This window comes from Athene cunicularia (genome assembly GCF_003259725.1).
Source record: "Athene cunicularia isolate RWA chromosome 8 unlocalized genomic scaffold, athCun1 chr8_part1, whole genome shotgun sequence".
NCBI classification, from domain to species: Eukaryota; Metazoa; Chordata; class Aves; order Strigiformes; family Strigidae; genus Athene; species Athene cunicularia.
Genome location: NW_020799109.1, coordinates 1248292 through 1270555, shown reverse-complemented (window position 1 = coordinate 1270555; position 22264 = coordinate 1248292). Strand labels below are relative to the sequence as shown.

At 42.6% G+C, this 22264-nt stretch overlaps 1 protein-coding gene across 7 annotated transcripts in view; it reads left to right on the top strand.

Moving 5' to 3' along the window:
• LRRC7 (leucine rich repeat containing 7) overlaps window positions 1-22264 on the top strand; it is a 96661-nt gene that overhangs the window by 40609 nt on the left and 33788 nt on the right. For all 7 annotated transcript variants that reach the window (XR_003398912.1, XM_026853711.1, XM_026853710.1 and 4 more), the window contains exons 9-14: window positions 703-775; window positions 5926-6055; window positions 6457-6572; window positions 15391-15460; window positions 17313-17412; window positions 18117-18241. Coding sequence is in view for 6 of the 7 variants with exons in the window: in XM_026853711.1 (XP_026709512.1) it covers window positions 703-775; window positions 5926-6055; window positions 6457-6572; window positions 15391-15460; window positions 17313-17412; window positions 18117-18241 (614 nt within the window). In the remaining variant the exon portion in view is untranslated. The remainder of the gene's footprint in view (window positions 1-702; window positions 776-5925; window positions 6056-6456; window positions 6573-15390; window positions 15461-17312; window positions 17413-18116; window positions 18242-22264) is intronic.

Here is a 22264-nt window from a genome sequence, read left to right as displayed (position 1 = left end):
AAGCTCTGTTTCTAGCACTGTAATGCAATAGTTTTCCCATTTTTTTCTGGTTTTATTTTTTATTGGGTTTTGCTGTTACGCCCTGGTAAATCAGAAGTTTCATTCCCTTCTTGGTAAATGTTACCCAGCTGTGCATCTGCTTACACTTAGATATATAATAATTCTTAAAAGAACTAACTGCATTCACAAATGCATTCAGGAATTCGGGATTGATTCTGGTTTTTAGTCTGGTTCCGGTTTCTTGTCTATACCTAAAAATTGTAAAGATTTGTAACTGTGGCATTTACTGCAGTAATTCTCCTGATGTCCTGTTATGACCTGAGCACCTTTAATTGGTACAACGGGACCTGAATTCGGTTGAAACATGAATAGATAAGTAGAAATACTACTCTTCCTACACAGATAGGAGATTATTCTTTTTTTGGTTTTTTTTTAACAGGTTTTTTCAAGACTTCAGAAATACACTTGATATTTCACTTGCAGTTCAGTTTAACATTTAATCAGTGCTTCATTTTGGTGAAACATATTTTAATCGGGACAAGAATGTGGCTCTGTACTGTCCTTTATCCAAAAGGTTTCTAAAATCTGGATCAAAGTTGTTCAGTGTTAGAAATCATTGTTTAAGGATACGGGAGATTGCAAAAAGTAAAGAAGATTGTTGTGAAATATTTTTCTATTGCTTCTTCCTTACCTGTTTTGTAGGACTGTTGAAAAGGCTTACAACTTTAAAAGTAGATGACAATCAGCTTACAATTCTGCCAAATGCAATTGGAAAGTGAGTATAAGTCTCATGATTTTCAATATTAAGTAAAATGTGTTTTCCATTTCTGGTTTGCAGAATGTGGGTTCTGTAAAACAAAATATAAGACAAAGATGTACTGAATTATAAAATCATTTCAAAATGTGTGCTTAACACCCAGCTTATAACATTTAAATTTGGAGCAGCACTATTACTTCTGTGGACTTACAGTGGCGTAAGTGATAAGAAATGTATCATATTTTCCAAGGAAAAGAACAAAGGTATTTTTCTGTATGAATCACTTGCAATTTAAATGATTAGAGCAGCAAAAGTAGAAGAAATAGAAGTATTTGGGGGACTACGTCTGTTTCCATAGCAACAGCCAGTACTTGATGCTGGAAAGAAAATGGCTGTAAGCCTCATATATGTGCAGATTTCTTAAAATATTGAAGTAGCATAAATGAAAAAGTCATGACAATTCCGTAGATTTATACATCAAAATGTGAAAGTATCATCTAAGTGATCTCATTATGAGAAGCACTAATGATGCCCTTTAGCTATCATTTTCTCAGCTGTTACATGATCACTGGTACAGAATTCTGTCTTGTACTGCTGTGTGTCTTGAGCTTATTGCTAAATGAAATCTGCAATTTATTGTACGATCCAGGCAGATGCAAGCCTGTCTCCAGGTGTGGAAGTAGGTGATGCCTTACATTGGTCCACCCCACACGTGTCCCTTTCTAGCAGAACATACACCTTTAGTGTTGATATTTTTGTAGGAAGCCTCTTCCTCTACGTATTTGACTTCTGAAATTCTATATAAACTGGTATTTGTAAAAAATCTGAGCATACGTGGTCCCTGTCTGCCTTCTGTGACTATAGCACTAACGTTTTCATCATCCCCCTTGCACCTGCAGCGGTATTCATGCAGAAGGAACAAGAGTTCAGCCTCAGTAATGATTGTGTGTGGTGTGACTGGACACGTGGTTGCACCATTCACACCAGTGCCGGGCTGTCAGCGCGACAGGCTGAGTGTGGGGCATCCCTGAGCTGAGCTGCACTCCGACACCGCGCCTTCACTCTCAGTGCAAAAACCCTTCTCAACAAGCTGTTTGACCAGAAGTAGGTTGCTTAAGCCAGGGCTTTTCTGAGGCTTCCTAAATGAAAGCCTAGATAGAAAGCTTTGTTTAGACTTGTCTGGAATTACGATAGTGCAGAGAGGTCTCTGGAATAGAAACCATCTCTAACCTGCACAGCCAGTGCTTTACTACTCCTGCACCTGTTCATAGCAATAATTTCTATAAAAATGTAGTTGTTGGTATATCATTTAGGGAAAAATCTATCCAAATTTGTGAACTATTACAGCTGCAGCAACTGAAAGCTCAGGTTTGGCTTACCGTGCTGTACTTCTTGCAGTGTCTTTAGTTTTATGTGTTTTTTGAATCACAAAAGGGCAAATCTTTGCTACACAAATCATTGTGTAGCAGTAAATTCTGATAGGCAGTGAAAGCTTGTGAGGCTCAGAGCTGTACTGGACGCTCTGCAGAAAGGTTGATAAAATGTCCAACATTAGTAATTTTGGGGGTCAGTTTTTAAATCCTTTAAAAATCTTTCTTGCTTATTGAATTGCTCAAACTGAAGGGGTTGAATTGCTTAAATTGAAGGGAAACCCCTCTTTTTTTTAAACCTAATACCTGTTCAGTATTGTTTGTCATGGAGCCTTTATCACATTTTTGAAAATGCATACTGCTGCTCTAAATGGTGTATATGAAGAGCAGTAGGCTAATCACCTAATATTGTCACATTATTTTTGAGTGATTGGTTGTGCTTTTTAAGTGAAGTACTTTCTCTCGTTTAATGAGGACAGTGTCTCCCACATCAAAATGCACTTCCTTACTCTGACTCATCCATTTGGATAGTTTCCTACTGGGTCTCTTTCTCCTAAATAGTATAGTAGTACCCACTGCAGAGTGTATTATTGTCACACAAAGATGAGCAATGTGGAGGAGGGAACTCTCCCTCCAGGGACCAGTTTCATGATGAGCCACAGAGCACTTGAACACTGTCTGAGCCGGTGTTGCTAATAGTGAACCCCCACCCTCATTTTTGGCAGTCTTGTTCAAAGGGCAAGCCAGTAAGTGGCGTTTGGAGTTTGATCCTGCAAGACACTACACACAGTAGACCCAGCTTAATAAAACATCCCACATAAAATCAGTGGATTCCCACTGATGAAGTGCTTTACCAAAGTGGACCTGGAGGTTTAAGGGTAGGACCTGGGTGAATGCACATGCTTCCCTTGGTGGGTGGGAAGGCATCTCCAGGGCAGTCGTGACCCGTACGTAGGTAACGGTGCGGTGGCTCGAGAGTCACGTGTGTTAGATGTGTGTGAGGTGTGTCTGTGTCTGGTCTGTACCGTACCAAGGGCTGCCCACATGAATGTAAACCTGTATTCCTGGGGCTGCAGGACTCCTTTTGCCCGAGGTTTGACAAATAATAGGTGTAGCTAACTCAGGATTTAGGCCACTTTGGCAGTTATCTGGGTGCCGTGGCTGTTGGGAGAAAAGGGCTGTGACTGTATGAAATGGTCTGAGATGGGTTGGAACCACTCTTTTATTTGTGGCAGTCTTCATTCTTCGTGAATCTCTCTCTACTAATGTGTCTAAAAAGATTCCTCATCTACCTTAGGACACGTGCTGTGAACTGCCTCGTTTCAGTGCCAAGCTGAACAGCAGGTGCCTATCTGATTTTTGACTGCCTTTCTTTAAACCTATCAGAATGGTCTGAATTTAGCCCAAGAAGACAATAAGGTTAATGATATTTTAGCTAAGCTAGCGTTAACAGAATGATAGCTATTATTACCAGCTTACTGTCGTGCACAACCTATGTTGAATGAAAAATCACTTTCTCAAGTGCACGTTTTTTTAACTATGGTAGTTACAGAGATAAAATACAGTTTCACGCTGGCTTTGTTGTTTTTTTTGCGGCCATCTTCATTTGTCTGTTGCTGATGTCTTCGGGAAGGAAGGAAGCTGAGAATGCCTCTGTCAGACAACACCTTTCAAATAAAATTCTGTTGTCTGATAGTCATTCTTCCACTGTCAGGGAAACTTTCACAGCTGCAGTTCAGAGTATCAGATTTTCCGACTGCCATTGGAAACATAGCAGTTCTCAATTAGCTTATCTATTTTCAAGCTTTTCTGGTTGTCTCACCATCAGTAAAAGGAAGAATGGGTGCATCTTGGGATTTAACAAGCTTTCCAGTTGGACTTCCCTTTGTCAAGCTCATATTCTGTGTGAAGTAGGTAAACATGACTGATTCTGCCCTTACTGAAATGGTTTTGTATCTAGTTTGAAATAAATTGTGGTGGATACAAGGCTGGTAATAAAGAAAAGCTACAACCAAAACCTGGCAGAGCTTTTGGATATATTCCATGCATCTCTTCCACTGATTGCTGTGTGACTCACTTTGGCTTTTTGGTCTACTGAAATACAGCAATTAGAGGAAAGTTCTGAGAATTCCATGTGAGGAATAGCTATTTCTGGTTTCATGTTTCATAAAATTTCAAGGCTGAATGACCTTTTTTTAATTAAGAAACTGGAATAAAGGTAAGTTAGACATACAGTGAAGGTCCGGTCCTGCAGCTGTGACTCATACAAATACTGAGGAGCAGGGTTTGTAGCAGAAGTAAACTTTTTATCAGACCGACTAAAACATTTGGAAAAAAGACAGACAATCTTTTGGGCACCTAGTCCCTTTGTCAGTGGACAGTTTGATGACAAACACTGAGGAAGAAATAATTGCTTGCCATTTAACCTCACTATTAATTAAAGCGCTTGAGAGAAAAAGATAGTACGTGTGGAGCAGAAAAGGGGCAGCAGAAGCAGAGAATGATGGCATTTGTTATGGGTCACCAAACTTTTATTCCCTGAGCTAGATGAGCAGTGCAGTACAGCATTCATTTTAAGAATTTTTATATCCAGCCTAATTTTTTAAGAGAGTCAGTAGATAAATACATAAAATATTTTGAAGAAATGTGGGTGTGTATGTGCATAATATATATGTAATATATATGTATTTTTATATATCTATATAACAAGTATCACATAGATACGTTCCTGCTTGTAAATTATTTGCGTTAGCAAAGGTCAAACTGCTGATTCTTAATCACCAAAGTAAGATTGATGTTTGTGTGTTGCCTGATACCACCTGCTGTCCTTGGGGGAAAAAGCCAACACTCCACAGAGCCCTGAGGGGGGTGTGGGTGGCTGGGACAGGGTCCCCAAGAGCACAGAAATGCCTCTGAAGGCTGTTTGGTACCGGAGCAGTGGTGGGTGGGGAGGGCCAACGCTGACCTGCACCGGGTCAGCTCTCTTGGCATTTCCTTGGCTTTCGTTCCGCACAGGTGCTGTCGGAGCAGGTGCTGGCTTTTACAAGGTGGGCCCCTTTCATTTAGGACTCAGCAGCAAAGCTCCAACGCATTTCACAGCCTCTTTGTGGGTAATAAAGTGCAGGGGGATAGTGCCTGGCAGGTCTGTGCGCAGGGAACCCAGCTGCAGCTCACCAGGGGACTGCCTGCAGCTGTCTCCATTTCATCCTCTTCCCTGAAAACGTGATTACGTGGAGGAAAGGTCGGGTCTCCTCCTTTTCGCAGTATGACAGAGTACACTAATCTAGGAAAAAAGATACAAGACAAAGGGATTATTTAATTTTTTTAAAAGAGAGGACTTCAGTGTCAGAAGATTACTCTGGTCTGCTTTGTTTGGGCCCTTGCCATACAGATGCCCTTTGGAGATCCCTTTTTAGCCAGCTTTCTCCACATGTGAAAGATAAGCACTTTAACAAGAGCTGTGTCAGACTAACAGGTTGAGATTACTTTGCTGAGTTTGGATCCAAGCTCATCTCTTTTCACGACTGATCTGTATTGGAAGTGATGTCAAGTGCATCAGTTGGAATGTACCCTGAAGGCAATTTCTGCTTCCCTTCCCTTTGCTCTCACCAGCGCTATTTCTTTACCTGTTGTCTGCCTTTGTGTGTTAAGATTATAAACTTTCAGGTTTTATTCTTCAGCTTAGTATGAATTGTCCTGAGCATTGTGCGATGCTTTAAAGCTTTCAAAGGTTTTAGATTGTTAATTTTTGTTATCTAGTCCTTGTATAGCATCTAACAAGTGTATTTACAATTTCAGTTTGTCTTTATTAGAAGAATTTGACTGCAGCTGTAATGAGTTGGAGTCCTTGCCTTCTACCATCGGCTACCTTCATAACCTGAGGACGTTGGCTGTGGATGAGAATTTCCTTCCTGAACTGCCCCGAGAAGTGAGAAGCTGATTCTGTTTTTAAATTACAGATTGAAATGTTTTGTGGTAGACCCAAGATTTCACCCCTGCTCAGGAAAAGTACCTGTTAAAGCAATTGTTTCTGCATGATGTGGAAGACCAAATCTTTCTTACAGGCTCAATAGTAAAATTCACTCAGTAAATGAGTGAATTCGTGTAAAGGTGAGAGTGTCACTCAGAAGAGTAGTGGAGGTAACTATCTGAGGCGTCTCCCTGATGTTACTGACAAAGGGAGGACTTTATTTTTCTAACTAGATTCTGTATTTTCTGCTTTTTGTCACTTACAGTAAAAACAGAATTTGGCCACCTCCTAACATGAAAAGCGGTAATAAATTTTATCACAGTAGGTGTCCTAACATCTTTGGGTTTTCATTCCTATAGATTGGAAGCTGTAAAAACGTAACGGTGATGTCTCTGCGCTCTAACAAGCTCGAATTTCTTCCCGATGAAATTGGCCAAATGCAGAAGCTGAGAGTGTTAAATCTGAGCGATAACAGGTACAGTCCACATGATTTTTCAAAACCATTATAAGAATTATTTTTTTTAAAAAAAATAAACTATTATTTTTAGGAATTTGTGAAAATACATTTATATAAAATATATTTTCAATAGCTTTATTTAAACTGTTTATAAGGAAAAATTGTTGATTTTTTTTTTTTTTTTAATCTTCATGGTTTGGTCTTGGTTCTACTGACATCCAAAGACAAACTTGGCCAAGATCTGGATATCAGTGTTTTAATAGATGAAAACCTGTTTACTTCTTTTATCTCCTGCTGTTTCCACGTGGAAGTGTGATATTTAGCTTTACAACTGTGAATAACTTTGTAATATTTAATGATTTAAAAAATGTGACAAGCTGATATATAGGATATCATTAAATGTGAGCACACTAGCGTGTTACCCTGCCTCCACTGAAATCAAAAGAAAATTTTCTGTTTCCTTCTGCAGAACAAAGGTTTTGTCAAAAACCCAAATTCTTCTGTTCTTATGCACGTGACTGTTCCTCTGAGAAACGCAGTGCTTAAAATGAATATTTCTCGATACCTGTCCTGTGCTGCCACAGGCATCAGAAAAGACTGACTTTTCCTCGAGATTTATACACGTGTATGTTCCAAGAACATGTTAATTTTCAGTATAACCACAGAAATACAAGTTTTCTGGGTAGTGCAACATATGGTGTGTGAATACCATTTTGTTTCCAGTAATTATCTTCCGTGCTCAGTAAAAATTAGCGGAAGGACTTTCCACATCTGTGTCTGATTTACTGTCAGCAGTTTCACTGTTGAAATTAAGGCTGAGCATAAAATGTAAAATGAAGTCATGTAGAAATATATTTGTTTCAAATTACTCAATTGTTAGATGATTTTCCACGTCGCAATGGTGTATCATAAAATACATTACGTATGGACCAGAATGTAAAGTTAGGCTTAACTCTGGTTTGTGTTGGAACTGTGCAAGTCCCAGAATCAAGCTTGGGGTCTCTTGACTGTGGGTTTCAGGCTCCAGTGCTCTCCCAGGACAGGGAGTACTCTCCCATCACTGTGTCACCGCAGCAGCGTTCCTTTGTGCTTTTATCTGCGCGGGTAGAGCCTGACGCAGTATTTCAGGAGCACTTTCAGAACCGCTCCAGCTGGCATTCTTGCCTCTAGCTTCCCTCTGCTGTTCCTGCAGCCTGTCCTGGCGCCGTTTGGTTCCAGTGTACGGTGAGCTTGAGTACCTCAGCAATAGAGATGAGAGAAACGCGGTGGGTTTTCAGATGGACGGTTCTCAGGGGCTGTTCCAGCGGGGTGCTGCTCGGGCAGCTGGAGTGGCACACAGGAGGAGGCACAGAGGAGTGGGGAGGCAACAGGACAGCGCCGGTGCGGGGCCTGGGGAGCTGGGGGAGCTGTACCTGCAGGGTGCCTTGCCTGGCACATCAAACCCAGCCGAGCTGGATCGCTGCCCCCTCTTAAACCTGTAATTCTGCTATGAGCTTGTGTTGGGGAAGCAGAAAACTAGTGAGGGTTTTTGATGTTTTTTTTTCCCTTTTATTTGCCAAGTTACTTTTCAGCCAGGTCAGCTGCTGATTTCAAGCCCAGGACTTCATGTGTAATTACTGAGCTGAGGGCTGTCGCTGAGGTGAGAGGGGGAAGAGCAGGCAGGGTTCCTGCCCGAGCTGACCTGACATCTGGCTGCCACCAAAACAGCAGTCCTGCTGACCGAAGACTTCCATTTTCCACTGAAAATGGAAGAAACTCTCATTCTTCTTGTCGTGTTCAGAGTATGACACTCCTCATGGTCTGTTTGCTCCCCATGGGGCCTGGCAAACACCAGCACCGGCTCGAGGTGAAGAGCGGCTGCTCACCAAAGCTGCTGTGAGCAGGGCCAGCGAGCAGGACCTTTGCCTCTTGAGGGGGAAAGCTCTTCTCAAAGCAGCCTGGAAAGCCGTGCAGCGAGTTGTAAGCTTTGCAGAACCAGTGGGAGAGAGCACAGAGTAGACTGGGAGAGAGAGAGAGAGGAACTGACTCAGGCTGTAGACCTTCAGCCCTTGAACCTGGCTGGATTGTCTCCTTGCTTTTCTGGAGGGGCCTGGGGAGTAAATTTTTCCTCCTTCGTTGGTATCAGTTCTGGCTGAGGTTAAATGTTGCCCTGCTGAGACACTGTGATAATGCTTTTGTTGTGGAACTTCCCATCTTAATGAAACGAAAAAGTGTCAGTGTTTTGGCACCAAAGAGTTTGGACAAAGTTCAGATACCATCTTAATGTTGGATTTTTTAAAATTTTTTGTTTTTACTTTTCTGTTTTCCCATTTTTTGCATTCACCTTAAAATTAAGGCAATATCCTTTCTGTCTTTGAATGAGTCCACATGTATGTGCTAGTAAGGAGCATACTTGGGCTCCGCTTGTTGCTAGGACCCTTTCCATGTTACCACAGATTTTGCCCCTCTACATTTCCTGCTTCAGATGTGACAGAGGAGGTAGAGCACACCAGCTCTTTTCCTGGATATTTCCTGGAGCCACTGGGAGAAGAGACACAGAGAGGCGAGCAGAGCAGAAAGTCGATTCTAGAGCCAAGGGGTCGGTGTGTGTGCTTCACCCGATGGTGATGGGCCTGTGGGCTCCTGGGCCCCGGGTCAGCCTGGCAGGAGGCCTGTGGGCTCCTGGGCCCCGGGTCAGCCTGGCAGGAGGCCTGCTGAGCCCTGGCCCTGCAGGTGCCTCTAAGGCAGCCCCGTTCCACCAAACCCTGCTGATGCCGCCTTTGTGGCAGGGAAGCGCCAACTTTTGCTACAATATTCTGAGGAGCAGCTGTTACTCTCTGTACTACATAACAAACGGGGACGGACTGTACATAGGATCACATATTCTTTAAGAATTTGTCTGGTCAGTCCTTCATGACTTTCTCCTCCTGACACCAGAGAGAATTTCATGTCCGTTCTGGCAGGTGTGCAGTTGCTCAGCACCTTTGCACGTCACTTTCCTTGCAGAGGGAACAGACCCTGTTGCTGTGACTGTCAACCCCTGCTGGTCATCACGGTGTGTAGGTTTACAAAGGGAGCACGGTCTTCCAGTGGGATGTCCACTGCAGGTTCATCCCAGTGAATGATGCCTCAGGGTCATCTTTTTCTACTTGGTCACATACCAGATTTCACCTCTGGCATCTACAAACTGTGACTAAATGGTGCATTTGTGTATCCGTTAACCTCCTACGCTGTTGCCTTTTTCCCAGTGACTGCTCTGCTAGTAGCCGGGCTACTCAAGTGTTTACTGAGAGATGCCCTTTTGCCACCAAAAAAGTTCATTGTGGTTTGGGGAGTGGGGAGTGTTCTGGCTGAGGGCACACAGAGTACAGGAGTGTTGGTGCCTTTGAACTTGCCTTGCCAGAGTGCCTGGAAAATTGACAGTCTGCTCTCTGAAAGGTCACACACACGTGGAGCAGTGGACAGCTGTGGTGTGTCGTGGAAGGAGGAAGGGAGGAGCTCTCCCTCCCTTGCATTATCTGGAGCTTGTCTGGCTATGGAAGTTAGAAACATTTGGGGAGGTTTGGTCTAAAATCCTGACTGGGCGTCTTTCAGGAAGGAGGCAAACCTGACATAGACCTCTTTGCCGCTCAGGCTAATGGGAATCTCAGATTTTTGTGAGTTGACACATTTTACTCAAAGGTGTGTCAGTGCTTGGAGTCCCTCTCTAGTGCATTTTTAATACTATAGTTTCAGCTACTACAGACTTACACTCTTGTTCCACGTCTTCTGAAGGCCCTCATTGCTGTAAGATGGACCTTGCTGATCTTAATTGACCAGAAGCTGTTTCAGTTCCAGGACTTCCTTCAAATACTCATGTTAGAATTCCATTTTAACCAGGGAATTAGACCCCAGTTTTTCTTTCCCATGCCATACACTCTAAGTCTAGATCTACACTTCTCATCTCCATAGCTGGGAGTCCTCTCTCCTTTTATCTTTAGGGCTTCAAACCTTTTCTACCCCGTTGAAGGTTCTTCATCCCCGGGAAATGCAGTATTCGGTTGTCTCCGCACAATAAAAGGCAATGATGGGTCGAATCCTGACTTGCTCTCAGATTGCTAAGGTGGAGTCTAACACGAGGGCTAGTGTGCAGCTGAGCAGAGCTTAGGTGGCTTCACCCTCTCCAGTCAGGAAAGTTGTCACTCCGAATACTCGCTGTGCAGCTGCCTGGAGATCCATCCTTGCCTTTGCTGGGCATAACGCTGTCTCCAGTGCTTCAAGAACCAGTGCAGCATTTGATAAAGTAGCGGTGCAATCACTACTTGCATGAGAGATACCAAGACCTCCGCCACGTAACGAGTCAGTGGGGGTAGCTACTTGGCTTCAGTCACTGTTAAGAGTACACATGGGATTCATTCAAAGCACAAACGATGTCTTACCAGTAACCGGTGTTCTTCACAATGTGTAGTCCACATATACATTTGTCTTCCATCTGCTTCTCCTCTCTCCTCAGAGTCCTTCCAGGTATGAGTCCTGTGATTGAGAGGTAGAATTGTTAGAATGTACATTTGGGCTACACTTCTCAAAGAGCATCGGTTACTGGTAAGTAACCTTTCTTTTAGTTTTAGATTGTTCTTAAAGAAGAGCTGAAAGAATCATCACCTTTCTGTATTTACGCTGCTGCTTCTGTCCTGGGGTTACAATGCAGTTACTGCTCTGAATCTCACCCACAGAAGTTAGAGGAAAAAAGGGCCTAAGATTATGTGATCCATTCAAAAAAAAGTCTGTTCCCTGGTGTACCTTTTCTTTTTCTGGTTAGATATTTAATTATATGGTATTGCTCATAACCAAAGGGGTAATTACAGCTGACCATGCATATCCACAAGTGGTTTTGTGAACAGCACGTTGATGGGTTAATATGAATCACGTTCTTTTAAACTTTTCACACTCTGAAAGCCCTATTGTTATCAATTTGCTGAGAGTTTCCTTGAAGAACTGTCACAAATAGCAGCTATCTCTGGCTTGACTGACGGACTGTAATGCTCCTTGTTACGAGTAGCTTCCAACGTGTTTTGACATCAGTTTCGCACATTTGGGTTATTATTTGAAAATTCTTTCTGAATATCACCAAAGTATAATATATGCATCGATGAATCTAGGAAGTGTTCCCCTAGGTGTTTGGCAAGCTCTTTGTACGTTATATTACTCAAACTAATAACCAGTAGAAACTCTTCCCATGCTCTGAGGGTGCTTACTTAGGGCATAACAAAACCAGAGTTTAGTACCTGCTACAAATATGTAGTGAGTTATTTTACAAAACTAAGAGGGGAAAAAAAAATATTAACAAAAAAGTTAAATTGATGTCTGTCAGGATGCTTACAATAAAAGCAAATACCACCTGTGCCCCATACAACTCCTCAAGTACCAAGATTTAATTTTTTTTTTAATGTTTAAACAGTATCAGTGACATTTTCTCTGATTTTCGTGTGTTCCATACTAATATTCATTAGCTTACTCTTAAAAGTATTTAGCCCTTAATAATCTTAACCAATTCCACAAAAGTTGTAGTCTAGGATGAATACTGGAAGGAATTTTTCTGAAGCCCTCATTCCAGAATGGGCTCACACGCTGCCCCGTAGCTGTCCCGTGGTACAACGCTTAGGGGTGTCACTTCAGAAAACATCCTGGTTTTGCTTTAGTTTGGTTTTATTCACCTGAGGAACTTCAGGGGAAATTTCTCCTTTTTTTTTTTTTTTTTTTTTTTCTTCTCATAAGAAAACTTTTTCTTTGTGAAAATTAAACACTATAAAAAGAACATCTGCATTTCATGCTTTTCCAAACTAATACTGTGGATAGCTCTTTTCCTGAAAAACCAGTTGGTGCTTCAGGGTTTGCCTTTAAAGAAATATTTTTATTAATAACATTTAAACTTTTACATTTGCCAATGACATACATGATTTTACCTGTAATTTAATCTAATCCATGTGAATACAGGTAATCTCTATAGCACTGAGAGGTTTTTTTAGTCTGGCTATCGCATTTTCAGCTCCTTTTACAAATCATTTTAAGAGATTGCAAACGGAAGATGTTAGCGATTAAAAAAGTGCACAGGAATGAAGCTGTTGTGCAGTCAAGAAAGCCCGTGCAGTGGGTGGCTGCCAGCTGTTAGAACTAGGGTGATTGCTCTGAAGATTCAGAGATCCTCTTTGCCCAGACGTCGCATCTCTGGATGCCGTACAGCTGATGCCCGAGGGCTGGAAGCGGGCTCTAGGGCTGTCTGTCTCTTAGGCCTAGTCCCAGTTCGGGACAGAACAGTCAGCACCACCTTCCACTAGAGAATGGCCTCATGCGAAGGGTGTTTATTCAGGCCAAGTGGTAAGAGTAAGTCATTCTGGTACAGCATCGTTTGCCTGTGAATTGTAAGTTCATTTAATTCGACCATCTTCTTAATTACCTTTCTATACACCAAGTAAAGGGTCATCTAGTAGTGTGAATATATTTTCCCTTAGATTTATAAAAACAATTACATATGTAATCCTTCAAACTGTCTAGTGAGAAATTTCAGCATTTAAGCATAAAAGAAGAGTTCTCTGTTGACTGGCACAGCCATAAACAACATTTCTTTGTAGTCCTGTATTAGATCAGTGGAAGCAGTGCAGATTAAGCACTTTTTTCAATTACTGATGAATAATTTTCTCTTCAGAGGCGGCCAAATCCTTTACTGAGGATGATGTGAGGTAGTTCTTTGAAATCAACAGTGTTATACCGATTTACACCAACTAGAATCTGGCCTATAGCGTGCAGGAAGAAATCAGCCTACATCCATGCATATCTAATATTTGAGATCCTTTGTAGTTGTAGTATACCCTTATTTTGACTGATGAATCTAGAAAAAACCGTATATGTTTACCTTTCATTGTTAAACTAATACAGTGTAAGTGACAATTACCATGGGCCTTGCTCTGAAAGTGGGTGTAATGCAAAATCACTTGGTGATTCAGTTGTTCATGAAAGTTGGAGTGTTTGCCTGTACATTGTTAGTCCAGATGAAGGAAAAATTTTAAAAAAACTTGCAAAACCAAATTGCAATTAGAAAAAGAGGCTGAAAATCGGTGAAAATTTTTCAAAAAACTAATAATTATAAGCATGCTCGCCAGCTTTGCTTCGCCCTTTGATGCACAGTGCTCAGCTCGAGTGCATTGGAGACACCACCCGTAACCCCCTGCAGGCAGAGGTTTCTTGGTCATTTTGAATCTTACATTACAGGTACTGAATCCAAAAGGGTGAAGAAATAAAGGTATCACTTGAAAAGCAAAAGTTCTTCTCTTTTTATAGAGAGAATAAAACATCTGGATAAAACACTGTTTAAGAATCTTTATGCCAACTATTAGAATTTAAACTTGTGACGTTAATTTATAAAGCATGTCATGTACTGCACTATTCCACGCTGCAGTATTCGTTTGGTAAGACAGGAATGAAAACTAAATTTCGGGTAGTTTAGGCACACCTTACTTATGGCATTAATTCTAGGTTCAAACATGCTAAACCGCTCTCATCTGTACAGGTATTTCATTGGAGATTATGTCGTAGCACACTCTCAATGTGTGTACATTCGTGTCAGGTTATTTCACTTTTATATACAAGTCGTTTTTAGTATCAGGCATTCTTATTAAAATCTTGAAAATGTGTTAATTGCAGTAAGGACACACTGCTTTCTGGAAAAACACGATTTGTAACGGTAGTGACTTTGTGGCAAAAATATATCCCAGATAATTCCATAATGGATACACTTCGAAAGCGCTGCATGGAGGCAGTGGTGCAAAAGCTTGTGAGGTGCTTATCCCCCAGAAACACGGGGAGATTTGGAATATGAAGATGCCTGTAGGAGTATTGTTGGTTGTTTGCTGGTGGAGGGGCAGAGGATTCCTGCGGGGTGCCGTGGGGGTGCGGTGCCCGCCCGTGGAGTGCCTGTCTCCATCCGGGCTGTGAGGGAGCGCAGCCGGCAGAGCCTTTCCCTCCTCGGTATGGGACTGTCTGACTCGCTCAGGAAAGGGCTTTTCCTCTTTCTTTTTCTTAAATCACACTCAGAGTTTGTCTCTGTAGACAGTCCTTTGGTCAGTCCACTTCTCCCTACAGTCCTCCAGGCCCTTAACCTTCCGTAACGCAAAGATGGGAGGATAGGGGTATGGTGAGGACAGCCCTCTCGTGTGGGCACAGACTGGAAAGTGAAAATAGTATGTTCAGAATTAGTGGGAAAAACATGAGTGAAGTTGCCACAAGTAAGTAGGCATCATTTCCCCGCTCCCACATTCAGATCACTTTTAGGAAATGTGGTTACATGTATAATGAAAATGTGAATTTTTCAGTGCTTCGTTTAATTTTGTCATTTAGGTACACTATGAATATTTACATTATTTTAATCCTTTTTCCTAACATTTCTGGAAAATGAATTTTTAATCATCTTAGAGTATTTCTGTTCCAAAACTTAAATGTCCAGTGAAAGGATTTCTGTTAGCTACACTGAAAGCTATTACATCTTTCCTATAAGTTTCCCTGGGACCAAGATTTTTTTCTGTTTTCTGTGTTATAAGCTGTAACTTTGGTTACATTACAGCCAAGGCAAAATACTGTTGCCCCCTTAGTACCTTTAGGGTATGATGTCAGTAGCTTTAGGTTCCAGATGTGACTCTTAGTGTGGAATGCCCTTAATAAAATATTAGATTTTAGTAAAGAGTGAGAGAAAATAAAGATATTAAATTCTAGCGTTTTCAGTATGATCAAGATAAACATGGTACATACAAATCTTTAAAAGAAACTATTGTGAAAATGAATGAATCATGTTGTAATGATAATTTTGATAATATTGTATCATTTACAGGCTGAAGAATTTACCATTCACTTTTACTAAACTTAAAGAACTGGCAGCTCTATGGCTTTCTGACAACCAGGTAATGACTTTCACTGTTCATATTTTCTTTAGTTACTGGGGGCCTTAGCAAGGGCCATAAATGAAACCTGCAATTTAATACATGACTGTAGAATTTTGCTCCCAGTCCAGCTTTATACTTTCATATCAAGGAATAGATTCTTCTGGCTGTTATTTACTAACGTGGAAAGATTGATCCCCTTTGCAGGATTTATTACTTGCACCTAGCTAAGCTTCTGATTCCTTAAAAAAGTAGTAAAGTATCAAAAGAATATTTTGTAATGGAAGATGTAAGACACTGTTATCAAACTTCTTATTAGTTTGTCCCATCCTTTAGTCCGTCTGTGCCTCTGTCCTTGTCATCTTCCCTTTTCTGGTCCATGCTTCCATTCCTGCATATTTTAAACTCCATTAAAGTCAGTGGGAGTTTAAACATGTAAAAGATGCACCAGAACTCTTAGTCTTATTTGGAGAAAACTCTCATTTAAGTTCCTTTTAAATTTAAGTATGGCTTTCTTTGTTCCAGGGGGTTTGGTTTCACTACTATATATTCTTTAGGATTCTATTTTAGCACAAGTTATGTAACATGAACACTGAGAAATGTAACAGTTCAGCCAGCATCTCAGCACTAAAATAAGTCTCGATCTTTTCCAGGATTGGTGGATAGAATAATTTTGCACTTCCTTAATTTAACTCTAAATGGAGAAAAAACTCCATTTGTACCATGTTAGAAATGTTTGACATACCTAACAGATTTTATTAATCTCAATAAATCCTCATCTTTGCAATACTGCCCTTGGTCAGATATTGTCCCTCTTTAACTGAAGTTGATGAGGGTAATTCTTCAGGGGCCAGTTATCATGCTACTGGAAATGGATCCACCCTCTTACCCAGATGAGAGAGGGCAGGCGCCGGGGTGCCAGAGCTGCCTGTCTGCAGGGGACGGTGTGTCCGGACAGGGAGCAGAGCCCTGCCTGCCTGCCCTGCCTGCCCAGGGCAGTGGCCCGCAGCCGGGCTCCTTGCCTCTAGAGGTGCCAGGTGGGCTCCCTGGTGGCTCTGCCAGCACCTGCCGTTCGGCCCTGCCCTCGGATCATGGCAGACACTGGTATGTGCTTATTGCACCCCTCCTCAGATGGACTTTTTACTTTTCTAGCTAAGCAAAAGGTTTGAGAGCTGAAGGGAGGAGAGACAAAGTGTCAGGAATAAGAGGAAACGAGCAAATTTTAATGCATTAAATGAGAATTCTCTTTTTTTCCACTCTATTTTTCATTAAAAAAATACCATCACATGACTTCTTTAAGTATTTTAACTTTTCTAGGGAGTGGCATAGGTTAATTCCTATTCTGTGAGCTGTGAGAGTCACTCCTAGATGCCACATTAGAGCAAAACAATAATAAAAAAATGATCAGTTGAAGTAAAACACAACAGTAGCACCTGAATATTCAGAGTGACACCATGTAAATTCTCAAGTATCTGGCACCAGGTCTACCCTCAGATGAACTAACAACTATGGTGAATTTACTCCTCGTTAGCCCTAGCTTAAGTTAGATCACAGCCAGAATGTGGGTGTTTTAACTGTGTAGTTGCAGCTCTGTTCTGCTCATCCTTTAGCTTCCTCACTGGCATGACTCTGAACGTGCACTGTTTCTGATATTTAGTGTTCTTCTGTTGATCCTGGTAGGAGTTGCAGAAGTGAGGAAGGGGAGAGGAGGCATTTCCACCAGATTAAAACTTGTTTTGGTCCACAGAGAGATTTATTTCCATACAGAATTTTAATTAATCTTCTATTTTCTATTTACAAATTGCTAAAGTCCCATCTCGGTTAACACCCGTGCTCTGAGTTAACAGTTGTCTGTTTTGCCTTTCCTGTGCAGTCCAAGGCTCTCATTCCACTGCAAACCGAGGCTCACCCAGAAACAAAGCAGAGAGTACTGACTAACTACATGTTTCCCCAGCAACCCCGCAGTGATGAAGGTAAAACGCCAGCAGCGGCTCCTGCAGAGGCAGGAGCAGTGCTTGCCTCGGTAGTGGAGGGGCCAACAGTGGGAGGGGGAGGAAGGGCTTTCAGGTGTCTTCTGTGGGCCAGTGTCTCTCCTGACACCTGAAGCCGGTGGTGCGTGTGTAACCGTCTGTGTTTGGTCATAGGCAAAGGAATCCTCTTCACACATCCGTTATTCTCAGGCCATCAGGTTTACATTTTCTTAAACGTTTTCAGAAGAATGGCTTTGTATAAACAGTTTGAACCTGGGAATTGAGTGTGCGTGGGACAGAGGTTGTAGGAAGTGCCCTGGTGCCGTGCAGACAGGCTGTTGGCCAGAGCCAGCTCACCCTGCGGAGACACCGAGCCCGGCCAGGCCGGCTCCTGGGCACGTGAGGCTCAGACTCTGAGCCTGGCAGAAGGAGGGTTTGGCTCCTCGCACGGTGCATTAAGATAGAGAGTTTTTGTACCCCGCGCCGCTCCAGATCTGCCCCATTGCTTCCCATCACTCTCATTTCAGTTTTAATATCAAACTCTGTAATGGTTTATCAGTTACTACTCTCAGTGCCCCCTCAACAGTTTTAAAACAATAACCCAAGATTACAGGATCAAGAATATGTCTTTTTAGATCATTTCCAGTCTTCTGCTGAGGGCACTAATTACTTGTTCTTGTGCGTTGCTGTTTGCAATTCAACTGTAGATTTCCAGTCAGACAGTGATAGTTTTAACCCTACTTTATGGGAGGAGCAGAGACAGCAACGTATGACTGTTGCCTTTGAATTTGAAGAAAAAAAGGAGGAGGAGGAAAATGCAGGGAAAGTTAAGGTAAGTTCTATTTGATTTATTCTGGTATTCACATATTATGGACAGGGTCCGATTTCCAGATCTCGAATTGAACTGTTTTTGTGTTCTAAATACCCAGAAAGTACTCGTCCCCGTGTGTCAGGTACAGCCGTTGAGGAAGTAGGGCAGATATGTGCTCCCTGGAGGACACGTTACCAGTTTCTGCTTTTGCTGCTGTCTAGAAGGCAAAACTTTGACTTCGTGAGTCAGTTCAGGCCCACAGCCCTAATGTGGGGTTCCTGCTGTGGCGGGTGCTTTGTCACAAAGACAGAATTAACACAGAATGTTGGGAGACTTAAAATTAATGTCCAGCCACCTAGTTCTTTAGAAATACTTCGATCACACAGGGGGTTCTGTATTCCTCTCAAAGTGGAAGTCAGTTCCTGGGGTTCCACAGGAACATGCAGTGGAGAGGGTATCTCTCATCAGTTTTGTAACCTACCAAAAATGAAGATCAGAACATGAATAACCTCACCCAGTTATCTGAAATTTTAATATAATTCCAGAGTTTTCGGTTGAGCCCTTAATCGGTTTCAGTGTTAGAAGGGCATTGTCAGGACCATCTATGTTTACGTGGCATGAAAATTTCTATTTCTTGAATGACATAAAGGAATTACCCCAGATCAAACACTTAAACACTGCAAATTCTTTAACTGTGGTAGGATACCCAACATAAAATGTATTGCCAGAGACAAAAATCATGTGCGAAGATATAAATCATATCTTTTAAAATTAATGATACTATCATTAAGAGCTAATTAACATTCTGTTTAGATCTGCTTTGAAATTTTGGGGTTTTCTTTTTAGTATTTCCCCCAATTAGGGGTTTTCTTTTAGCTCTTGTAACCAGAGACAAGGGACTCTGCTGCTTCAGCGAAATAGAAAATGAAGTCAAAAGGCAACCTTTGCCTCACAATAAATAGATTAAACTGAAAATTTACCCCAGGTGAATCGCAGGTTTATGGATCGTGTATGGAAAACAGAGCACCTGGGAGAGGTTTATGTTGTTCCCCCACTGTTTTAACTGTGGGTAACACGGCTGTCCGAATGTGCAAAACAACCGAAATGTTAGCAGAGAACTGGGTATCAGTTTCTGAGATCATAGAAGAATTTAATCGTATTATATGTTGTTTGCAAGCATTATTTTAAATATTGAGATGTAACATGAATTGTATCACTTAGCCATTTTGGGTTTAATACATTTCAGAACACTGTGAGTGATTGAAGCAAGTATCTCCTGTGAGTAACCTGTTCTAGTATTAAAATCAAATCCTTCAGCCGCCGAGCGCGGCTCCTGGAGCTCAGTTCCAGTGCTGCCATCTGCTGTGTGGGAAACGGGGAGGCCAGCCAAGGCCCAGGGCCGCATTTTGAGGTTTCCTAGAAACAGAACTTCACAGAAATAGCTGCCCCGTGCCCCCGCTGCGGGCACACGTCTCTGGGTGCTGCGGTGCCAGGCCCTGGCACGCCGCAGCAGGGCCGTTGGGGGTGCGGGGGGCGCCCTGGGCAGCCCAGGGGCTGGGGGCTCATCCCCGGCGGGCGCTGCCGAGCCCGCGGGCTGTGGCGGGGGGCCGGGGGGCTCTGCTGCAGCCACAGCCCCCAGCAGCAGGAGAGGGGCCGGGCAGCCTGCAGCCAGCGCAGTGAGCGCTCTGTGCCGGGGGCCCCACCTCTCCAGAGCGGTTTGGCTTGTCCGCCCCAAGGTCAAGGCAGTCCTTGTCCTTTGTATCACTGCTCCTCAGGTGGGCAAGAGGCCAACACCAAAAGGCATCTCCTGGAGTTCGTCCTTACCTGGTCTCCCTCTCATCCGCAGGGAGCGAGCGGGTACAAACCAGGCTTGGACTATGTGAGTCTGTGTCTGCAGGAGATTCCCCTGCTCCCATATGCAATGCCGTGTTCCTCTCCGCCATAATGATCCTAACGTCTTCTCATCAGGCCAAACAGGAGATTTTGCAGCTGATGCTGCATTTATTGCTTATATAGAGAAGAATTATTAAATGAAAAGCTAAGCAGGGAGCTAGGAGCTGATCAGATATTTCCTCCTGCCTGTGTACCCTGAAAAGGGCATCTCTCCTCTCTCGTATCACAGTGTGTGTACACCAGATACCCATAAATATCTGTAGCTTGTAAAAACTGAAAGTCGAGAAATAATACTGTTCAGACCTGGGAAATCTTGCCAGGCCGTGAAAGGAAAAGGGTTTCCTACTGAAGGTGTGTATGGGCTTTTTTCCCTGTCGTGGAAAACCACCTTTATGCCCAAGCCATGTAAAAATGAGCTCAAGTTCAATTACTGTTAATAAGATAATAGAAGTGTTTGCATCCTTTTGGTATGTCCATGCTTTTTCCTAGTAACACCAATTAATTTCTGTATATGAACGACCACAGAAGTGTTGTAAAGCGTTGAGTGAACTGTTCACCGGCCTGGGTTTAGGTGCCTGCCCGTGAACTGGAAGCTGATTGCTGGAGCCTTTGGAGAACTTAGTGTGTGCCAGTCCCTCCGTGTGTTGCAGCAGGGCTTGGGCAGCTTTTAGCACGTACGTGTTCAGCTGTTTCACCAGACAGACCTTTATGGGATCAATAGGAAGGTTACCTTAAATTATCAGTAGGCAGTAGCCACAAACATTGGCAGTGTTGTATAAAAGCATACGTGGTTTTCAATTCTTGTCATACTTCAAATTGAACTCTAAGCCAACTATACGTTAAACTAGATTTGGTAATTTAGATTGTTCAATAACTTCTTCCATCAAGAGTTTTGAACTTTGAAAAACGCCTTTTCAGGGTGATGTAGCATTAAACATACAAGAATTGTATTGACAGGGAGTACAGATTTCCTGTTACAGGAAATCTAGATTTACGGGAATCTAGAAATCTGCATTCCAGTGGGTATCACCTACCACAGCTGCCAGTATTTTTGCTGTTTAATGTTATTACTCAGTGATACGAAACTCTTGCTGAAATCCCTGTCTATGACTTGTCTATCTCATGGGAGTCTGTTAGTTAATTTTTCCTTGACTAGTACTTTACAAGGATTTGCTCTATGACTTGGCTTTTAGCTACGTTTGTCTGCAGACCTTACACTTAAATCATGGTCTGAATTTTGTGAAAAAGCAATTGCCTAATTAGGCCACATCTAAATACGATTTCTTTCAACCGTAAATCAACCAGAGCTTTAGTAATGCTTTACAGACTTACTTTATTTTTTCTGTTTAAATTCTTTATTGACATATGACATCATAGTCATACATTTTAACGTTTTATGTTAAAGTCATGTCAGAATCTATTATCCGTAATGTTTATTCTCTTGTGGTTGAGAATTGTATGCTAGTATTTCATACAGTTTTATTTTCCAAATCGATCATGTTTTTGCTTCTAAAATATTCCTATCATGTTCATTTGAATCCAAAATTACATTTTTCCTACTCGTTAGGAGTTTCCAATCCAGCTGCTCTAATAGTGAGCTATTGAAAGTCCTCTCCCTTTGCTCACCTCACGTACGCAATGAGGGAAATACTTCCAGACACTTACTACATGGTAAATGTGGAGTAATCTCAAATTTCACAGCCTCACGATCGGGAATGGTTTTTCTGACACACACACAGCTTGCACTGGGAGCTGTCATTTTCCTCCATTGACAGATTTTCTTGAGTTTCCACCTGAAATTCCAGCCCAGAGAGAGCGGCAGGCTTGTGTCTGGTGGCTGTTCCATGCCCTCAGCGGTGGGCTCGCCGCTCCTCAGGGCCCCTTTCGGGTTCACCCTGTGACTCCCACGGGTGGGGCTTGAGCCACAGTCAGCTCTCGCAGCTGGGCCGAAGGCGGCGGAGGCAGGGCAGGAGGTGCTCCGGGGGGGAGAGGGCCCTGTGCTGAGGGAAGCATCTGCCCCGGCCAGGCTCCAGGGACAGACCCTGCATGGCCCGGGCAGCCTTGCCGAGGTCGTGCCTTGTTGGGATGAGGCGTGCAGCTCTCCCGACGACATGCCCTGGTGCTCAGCGGGCAAAATACATCCCTAGTGCA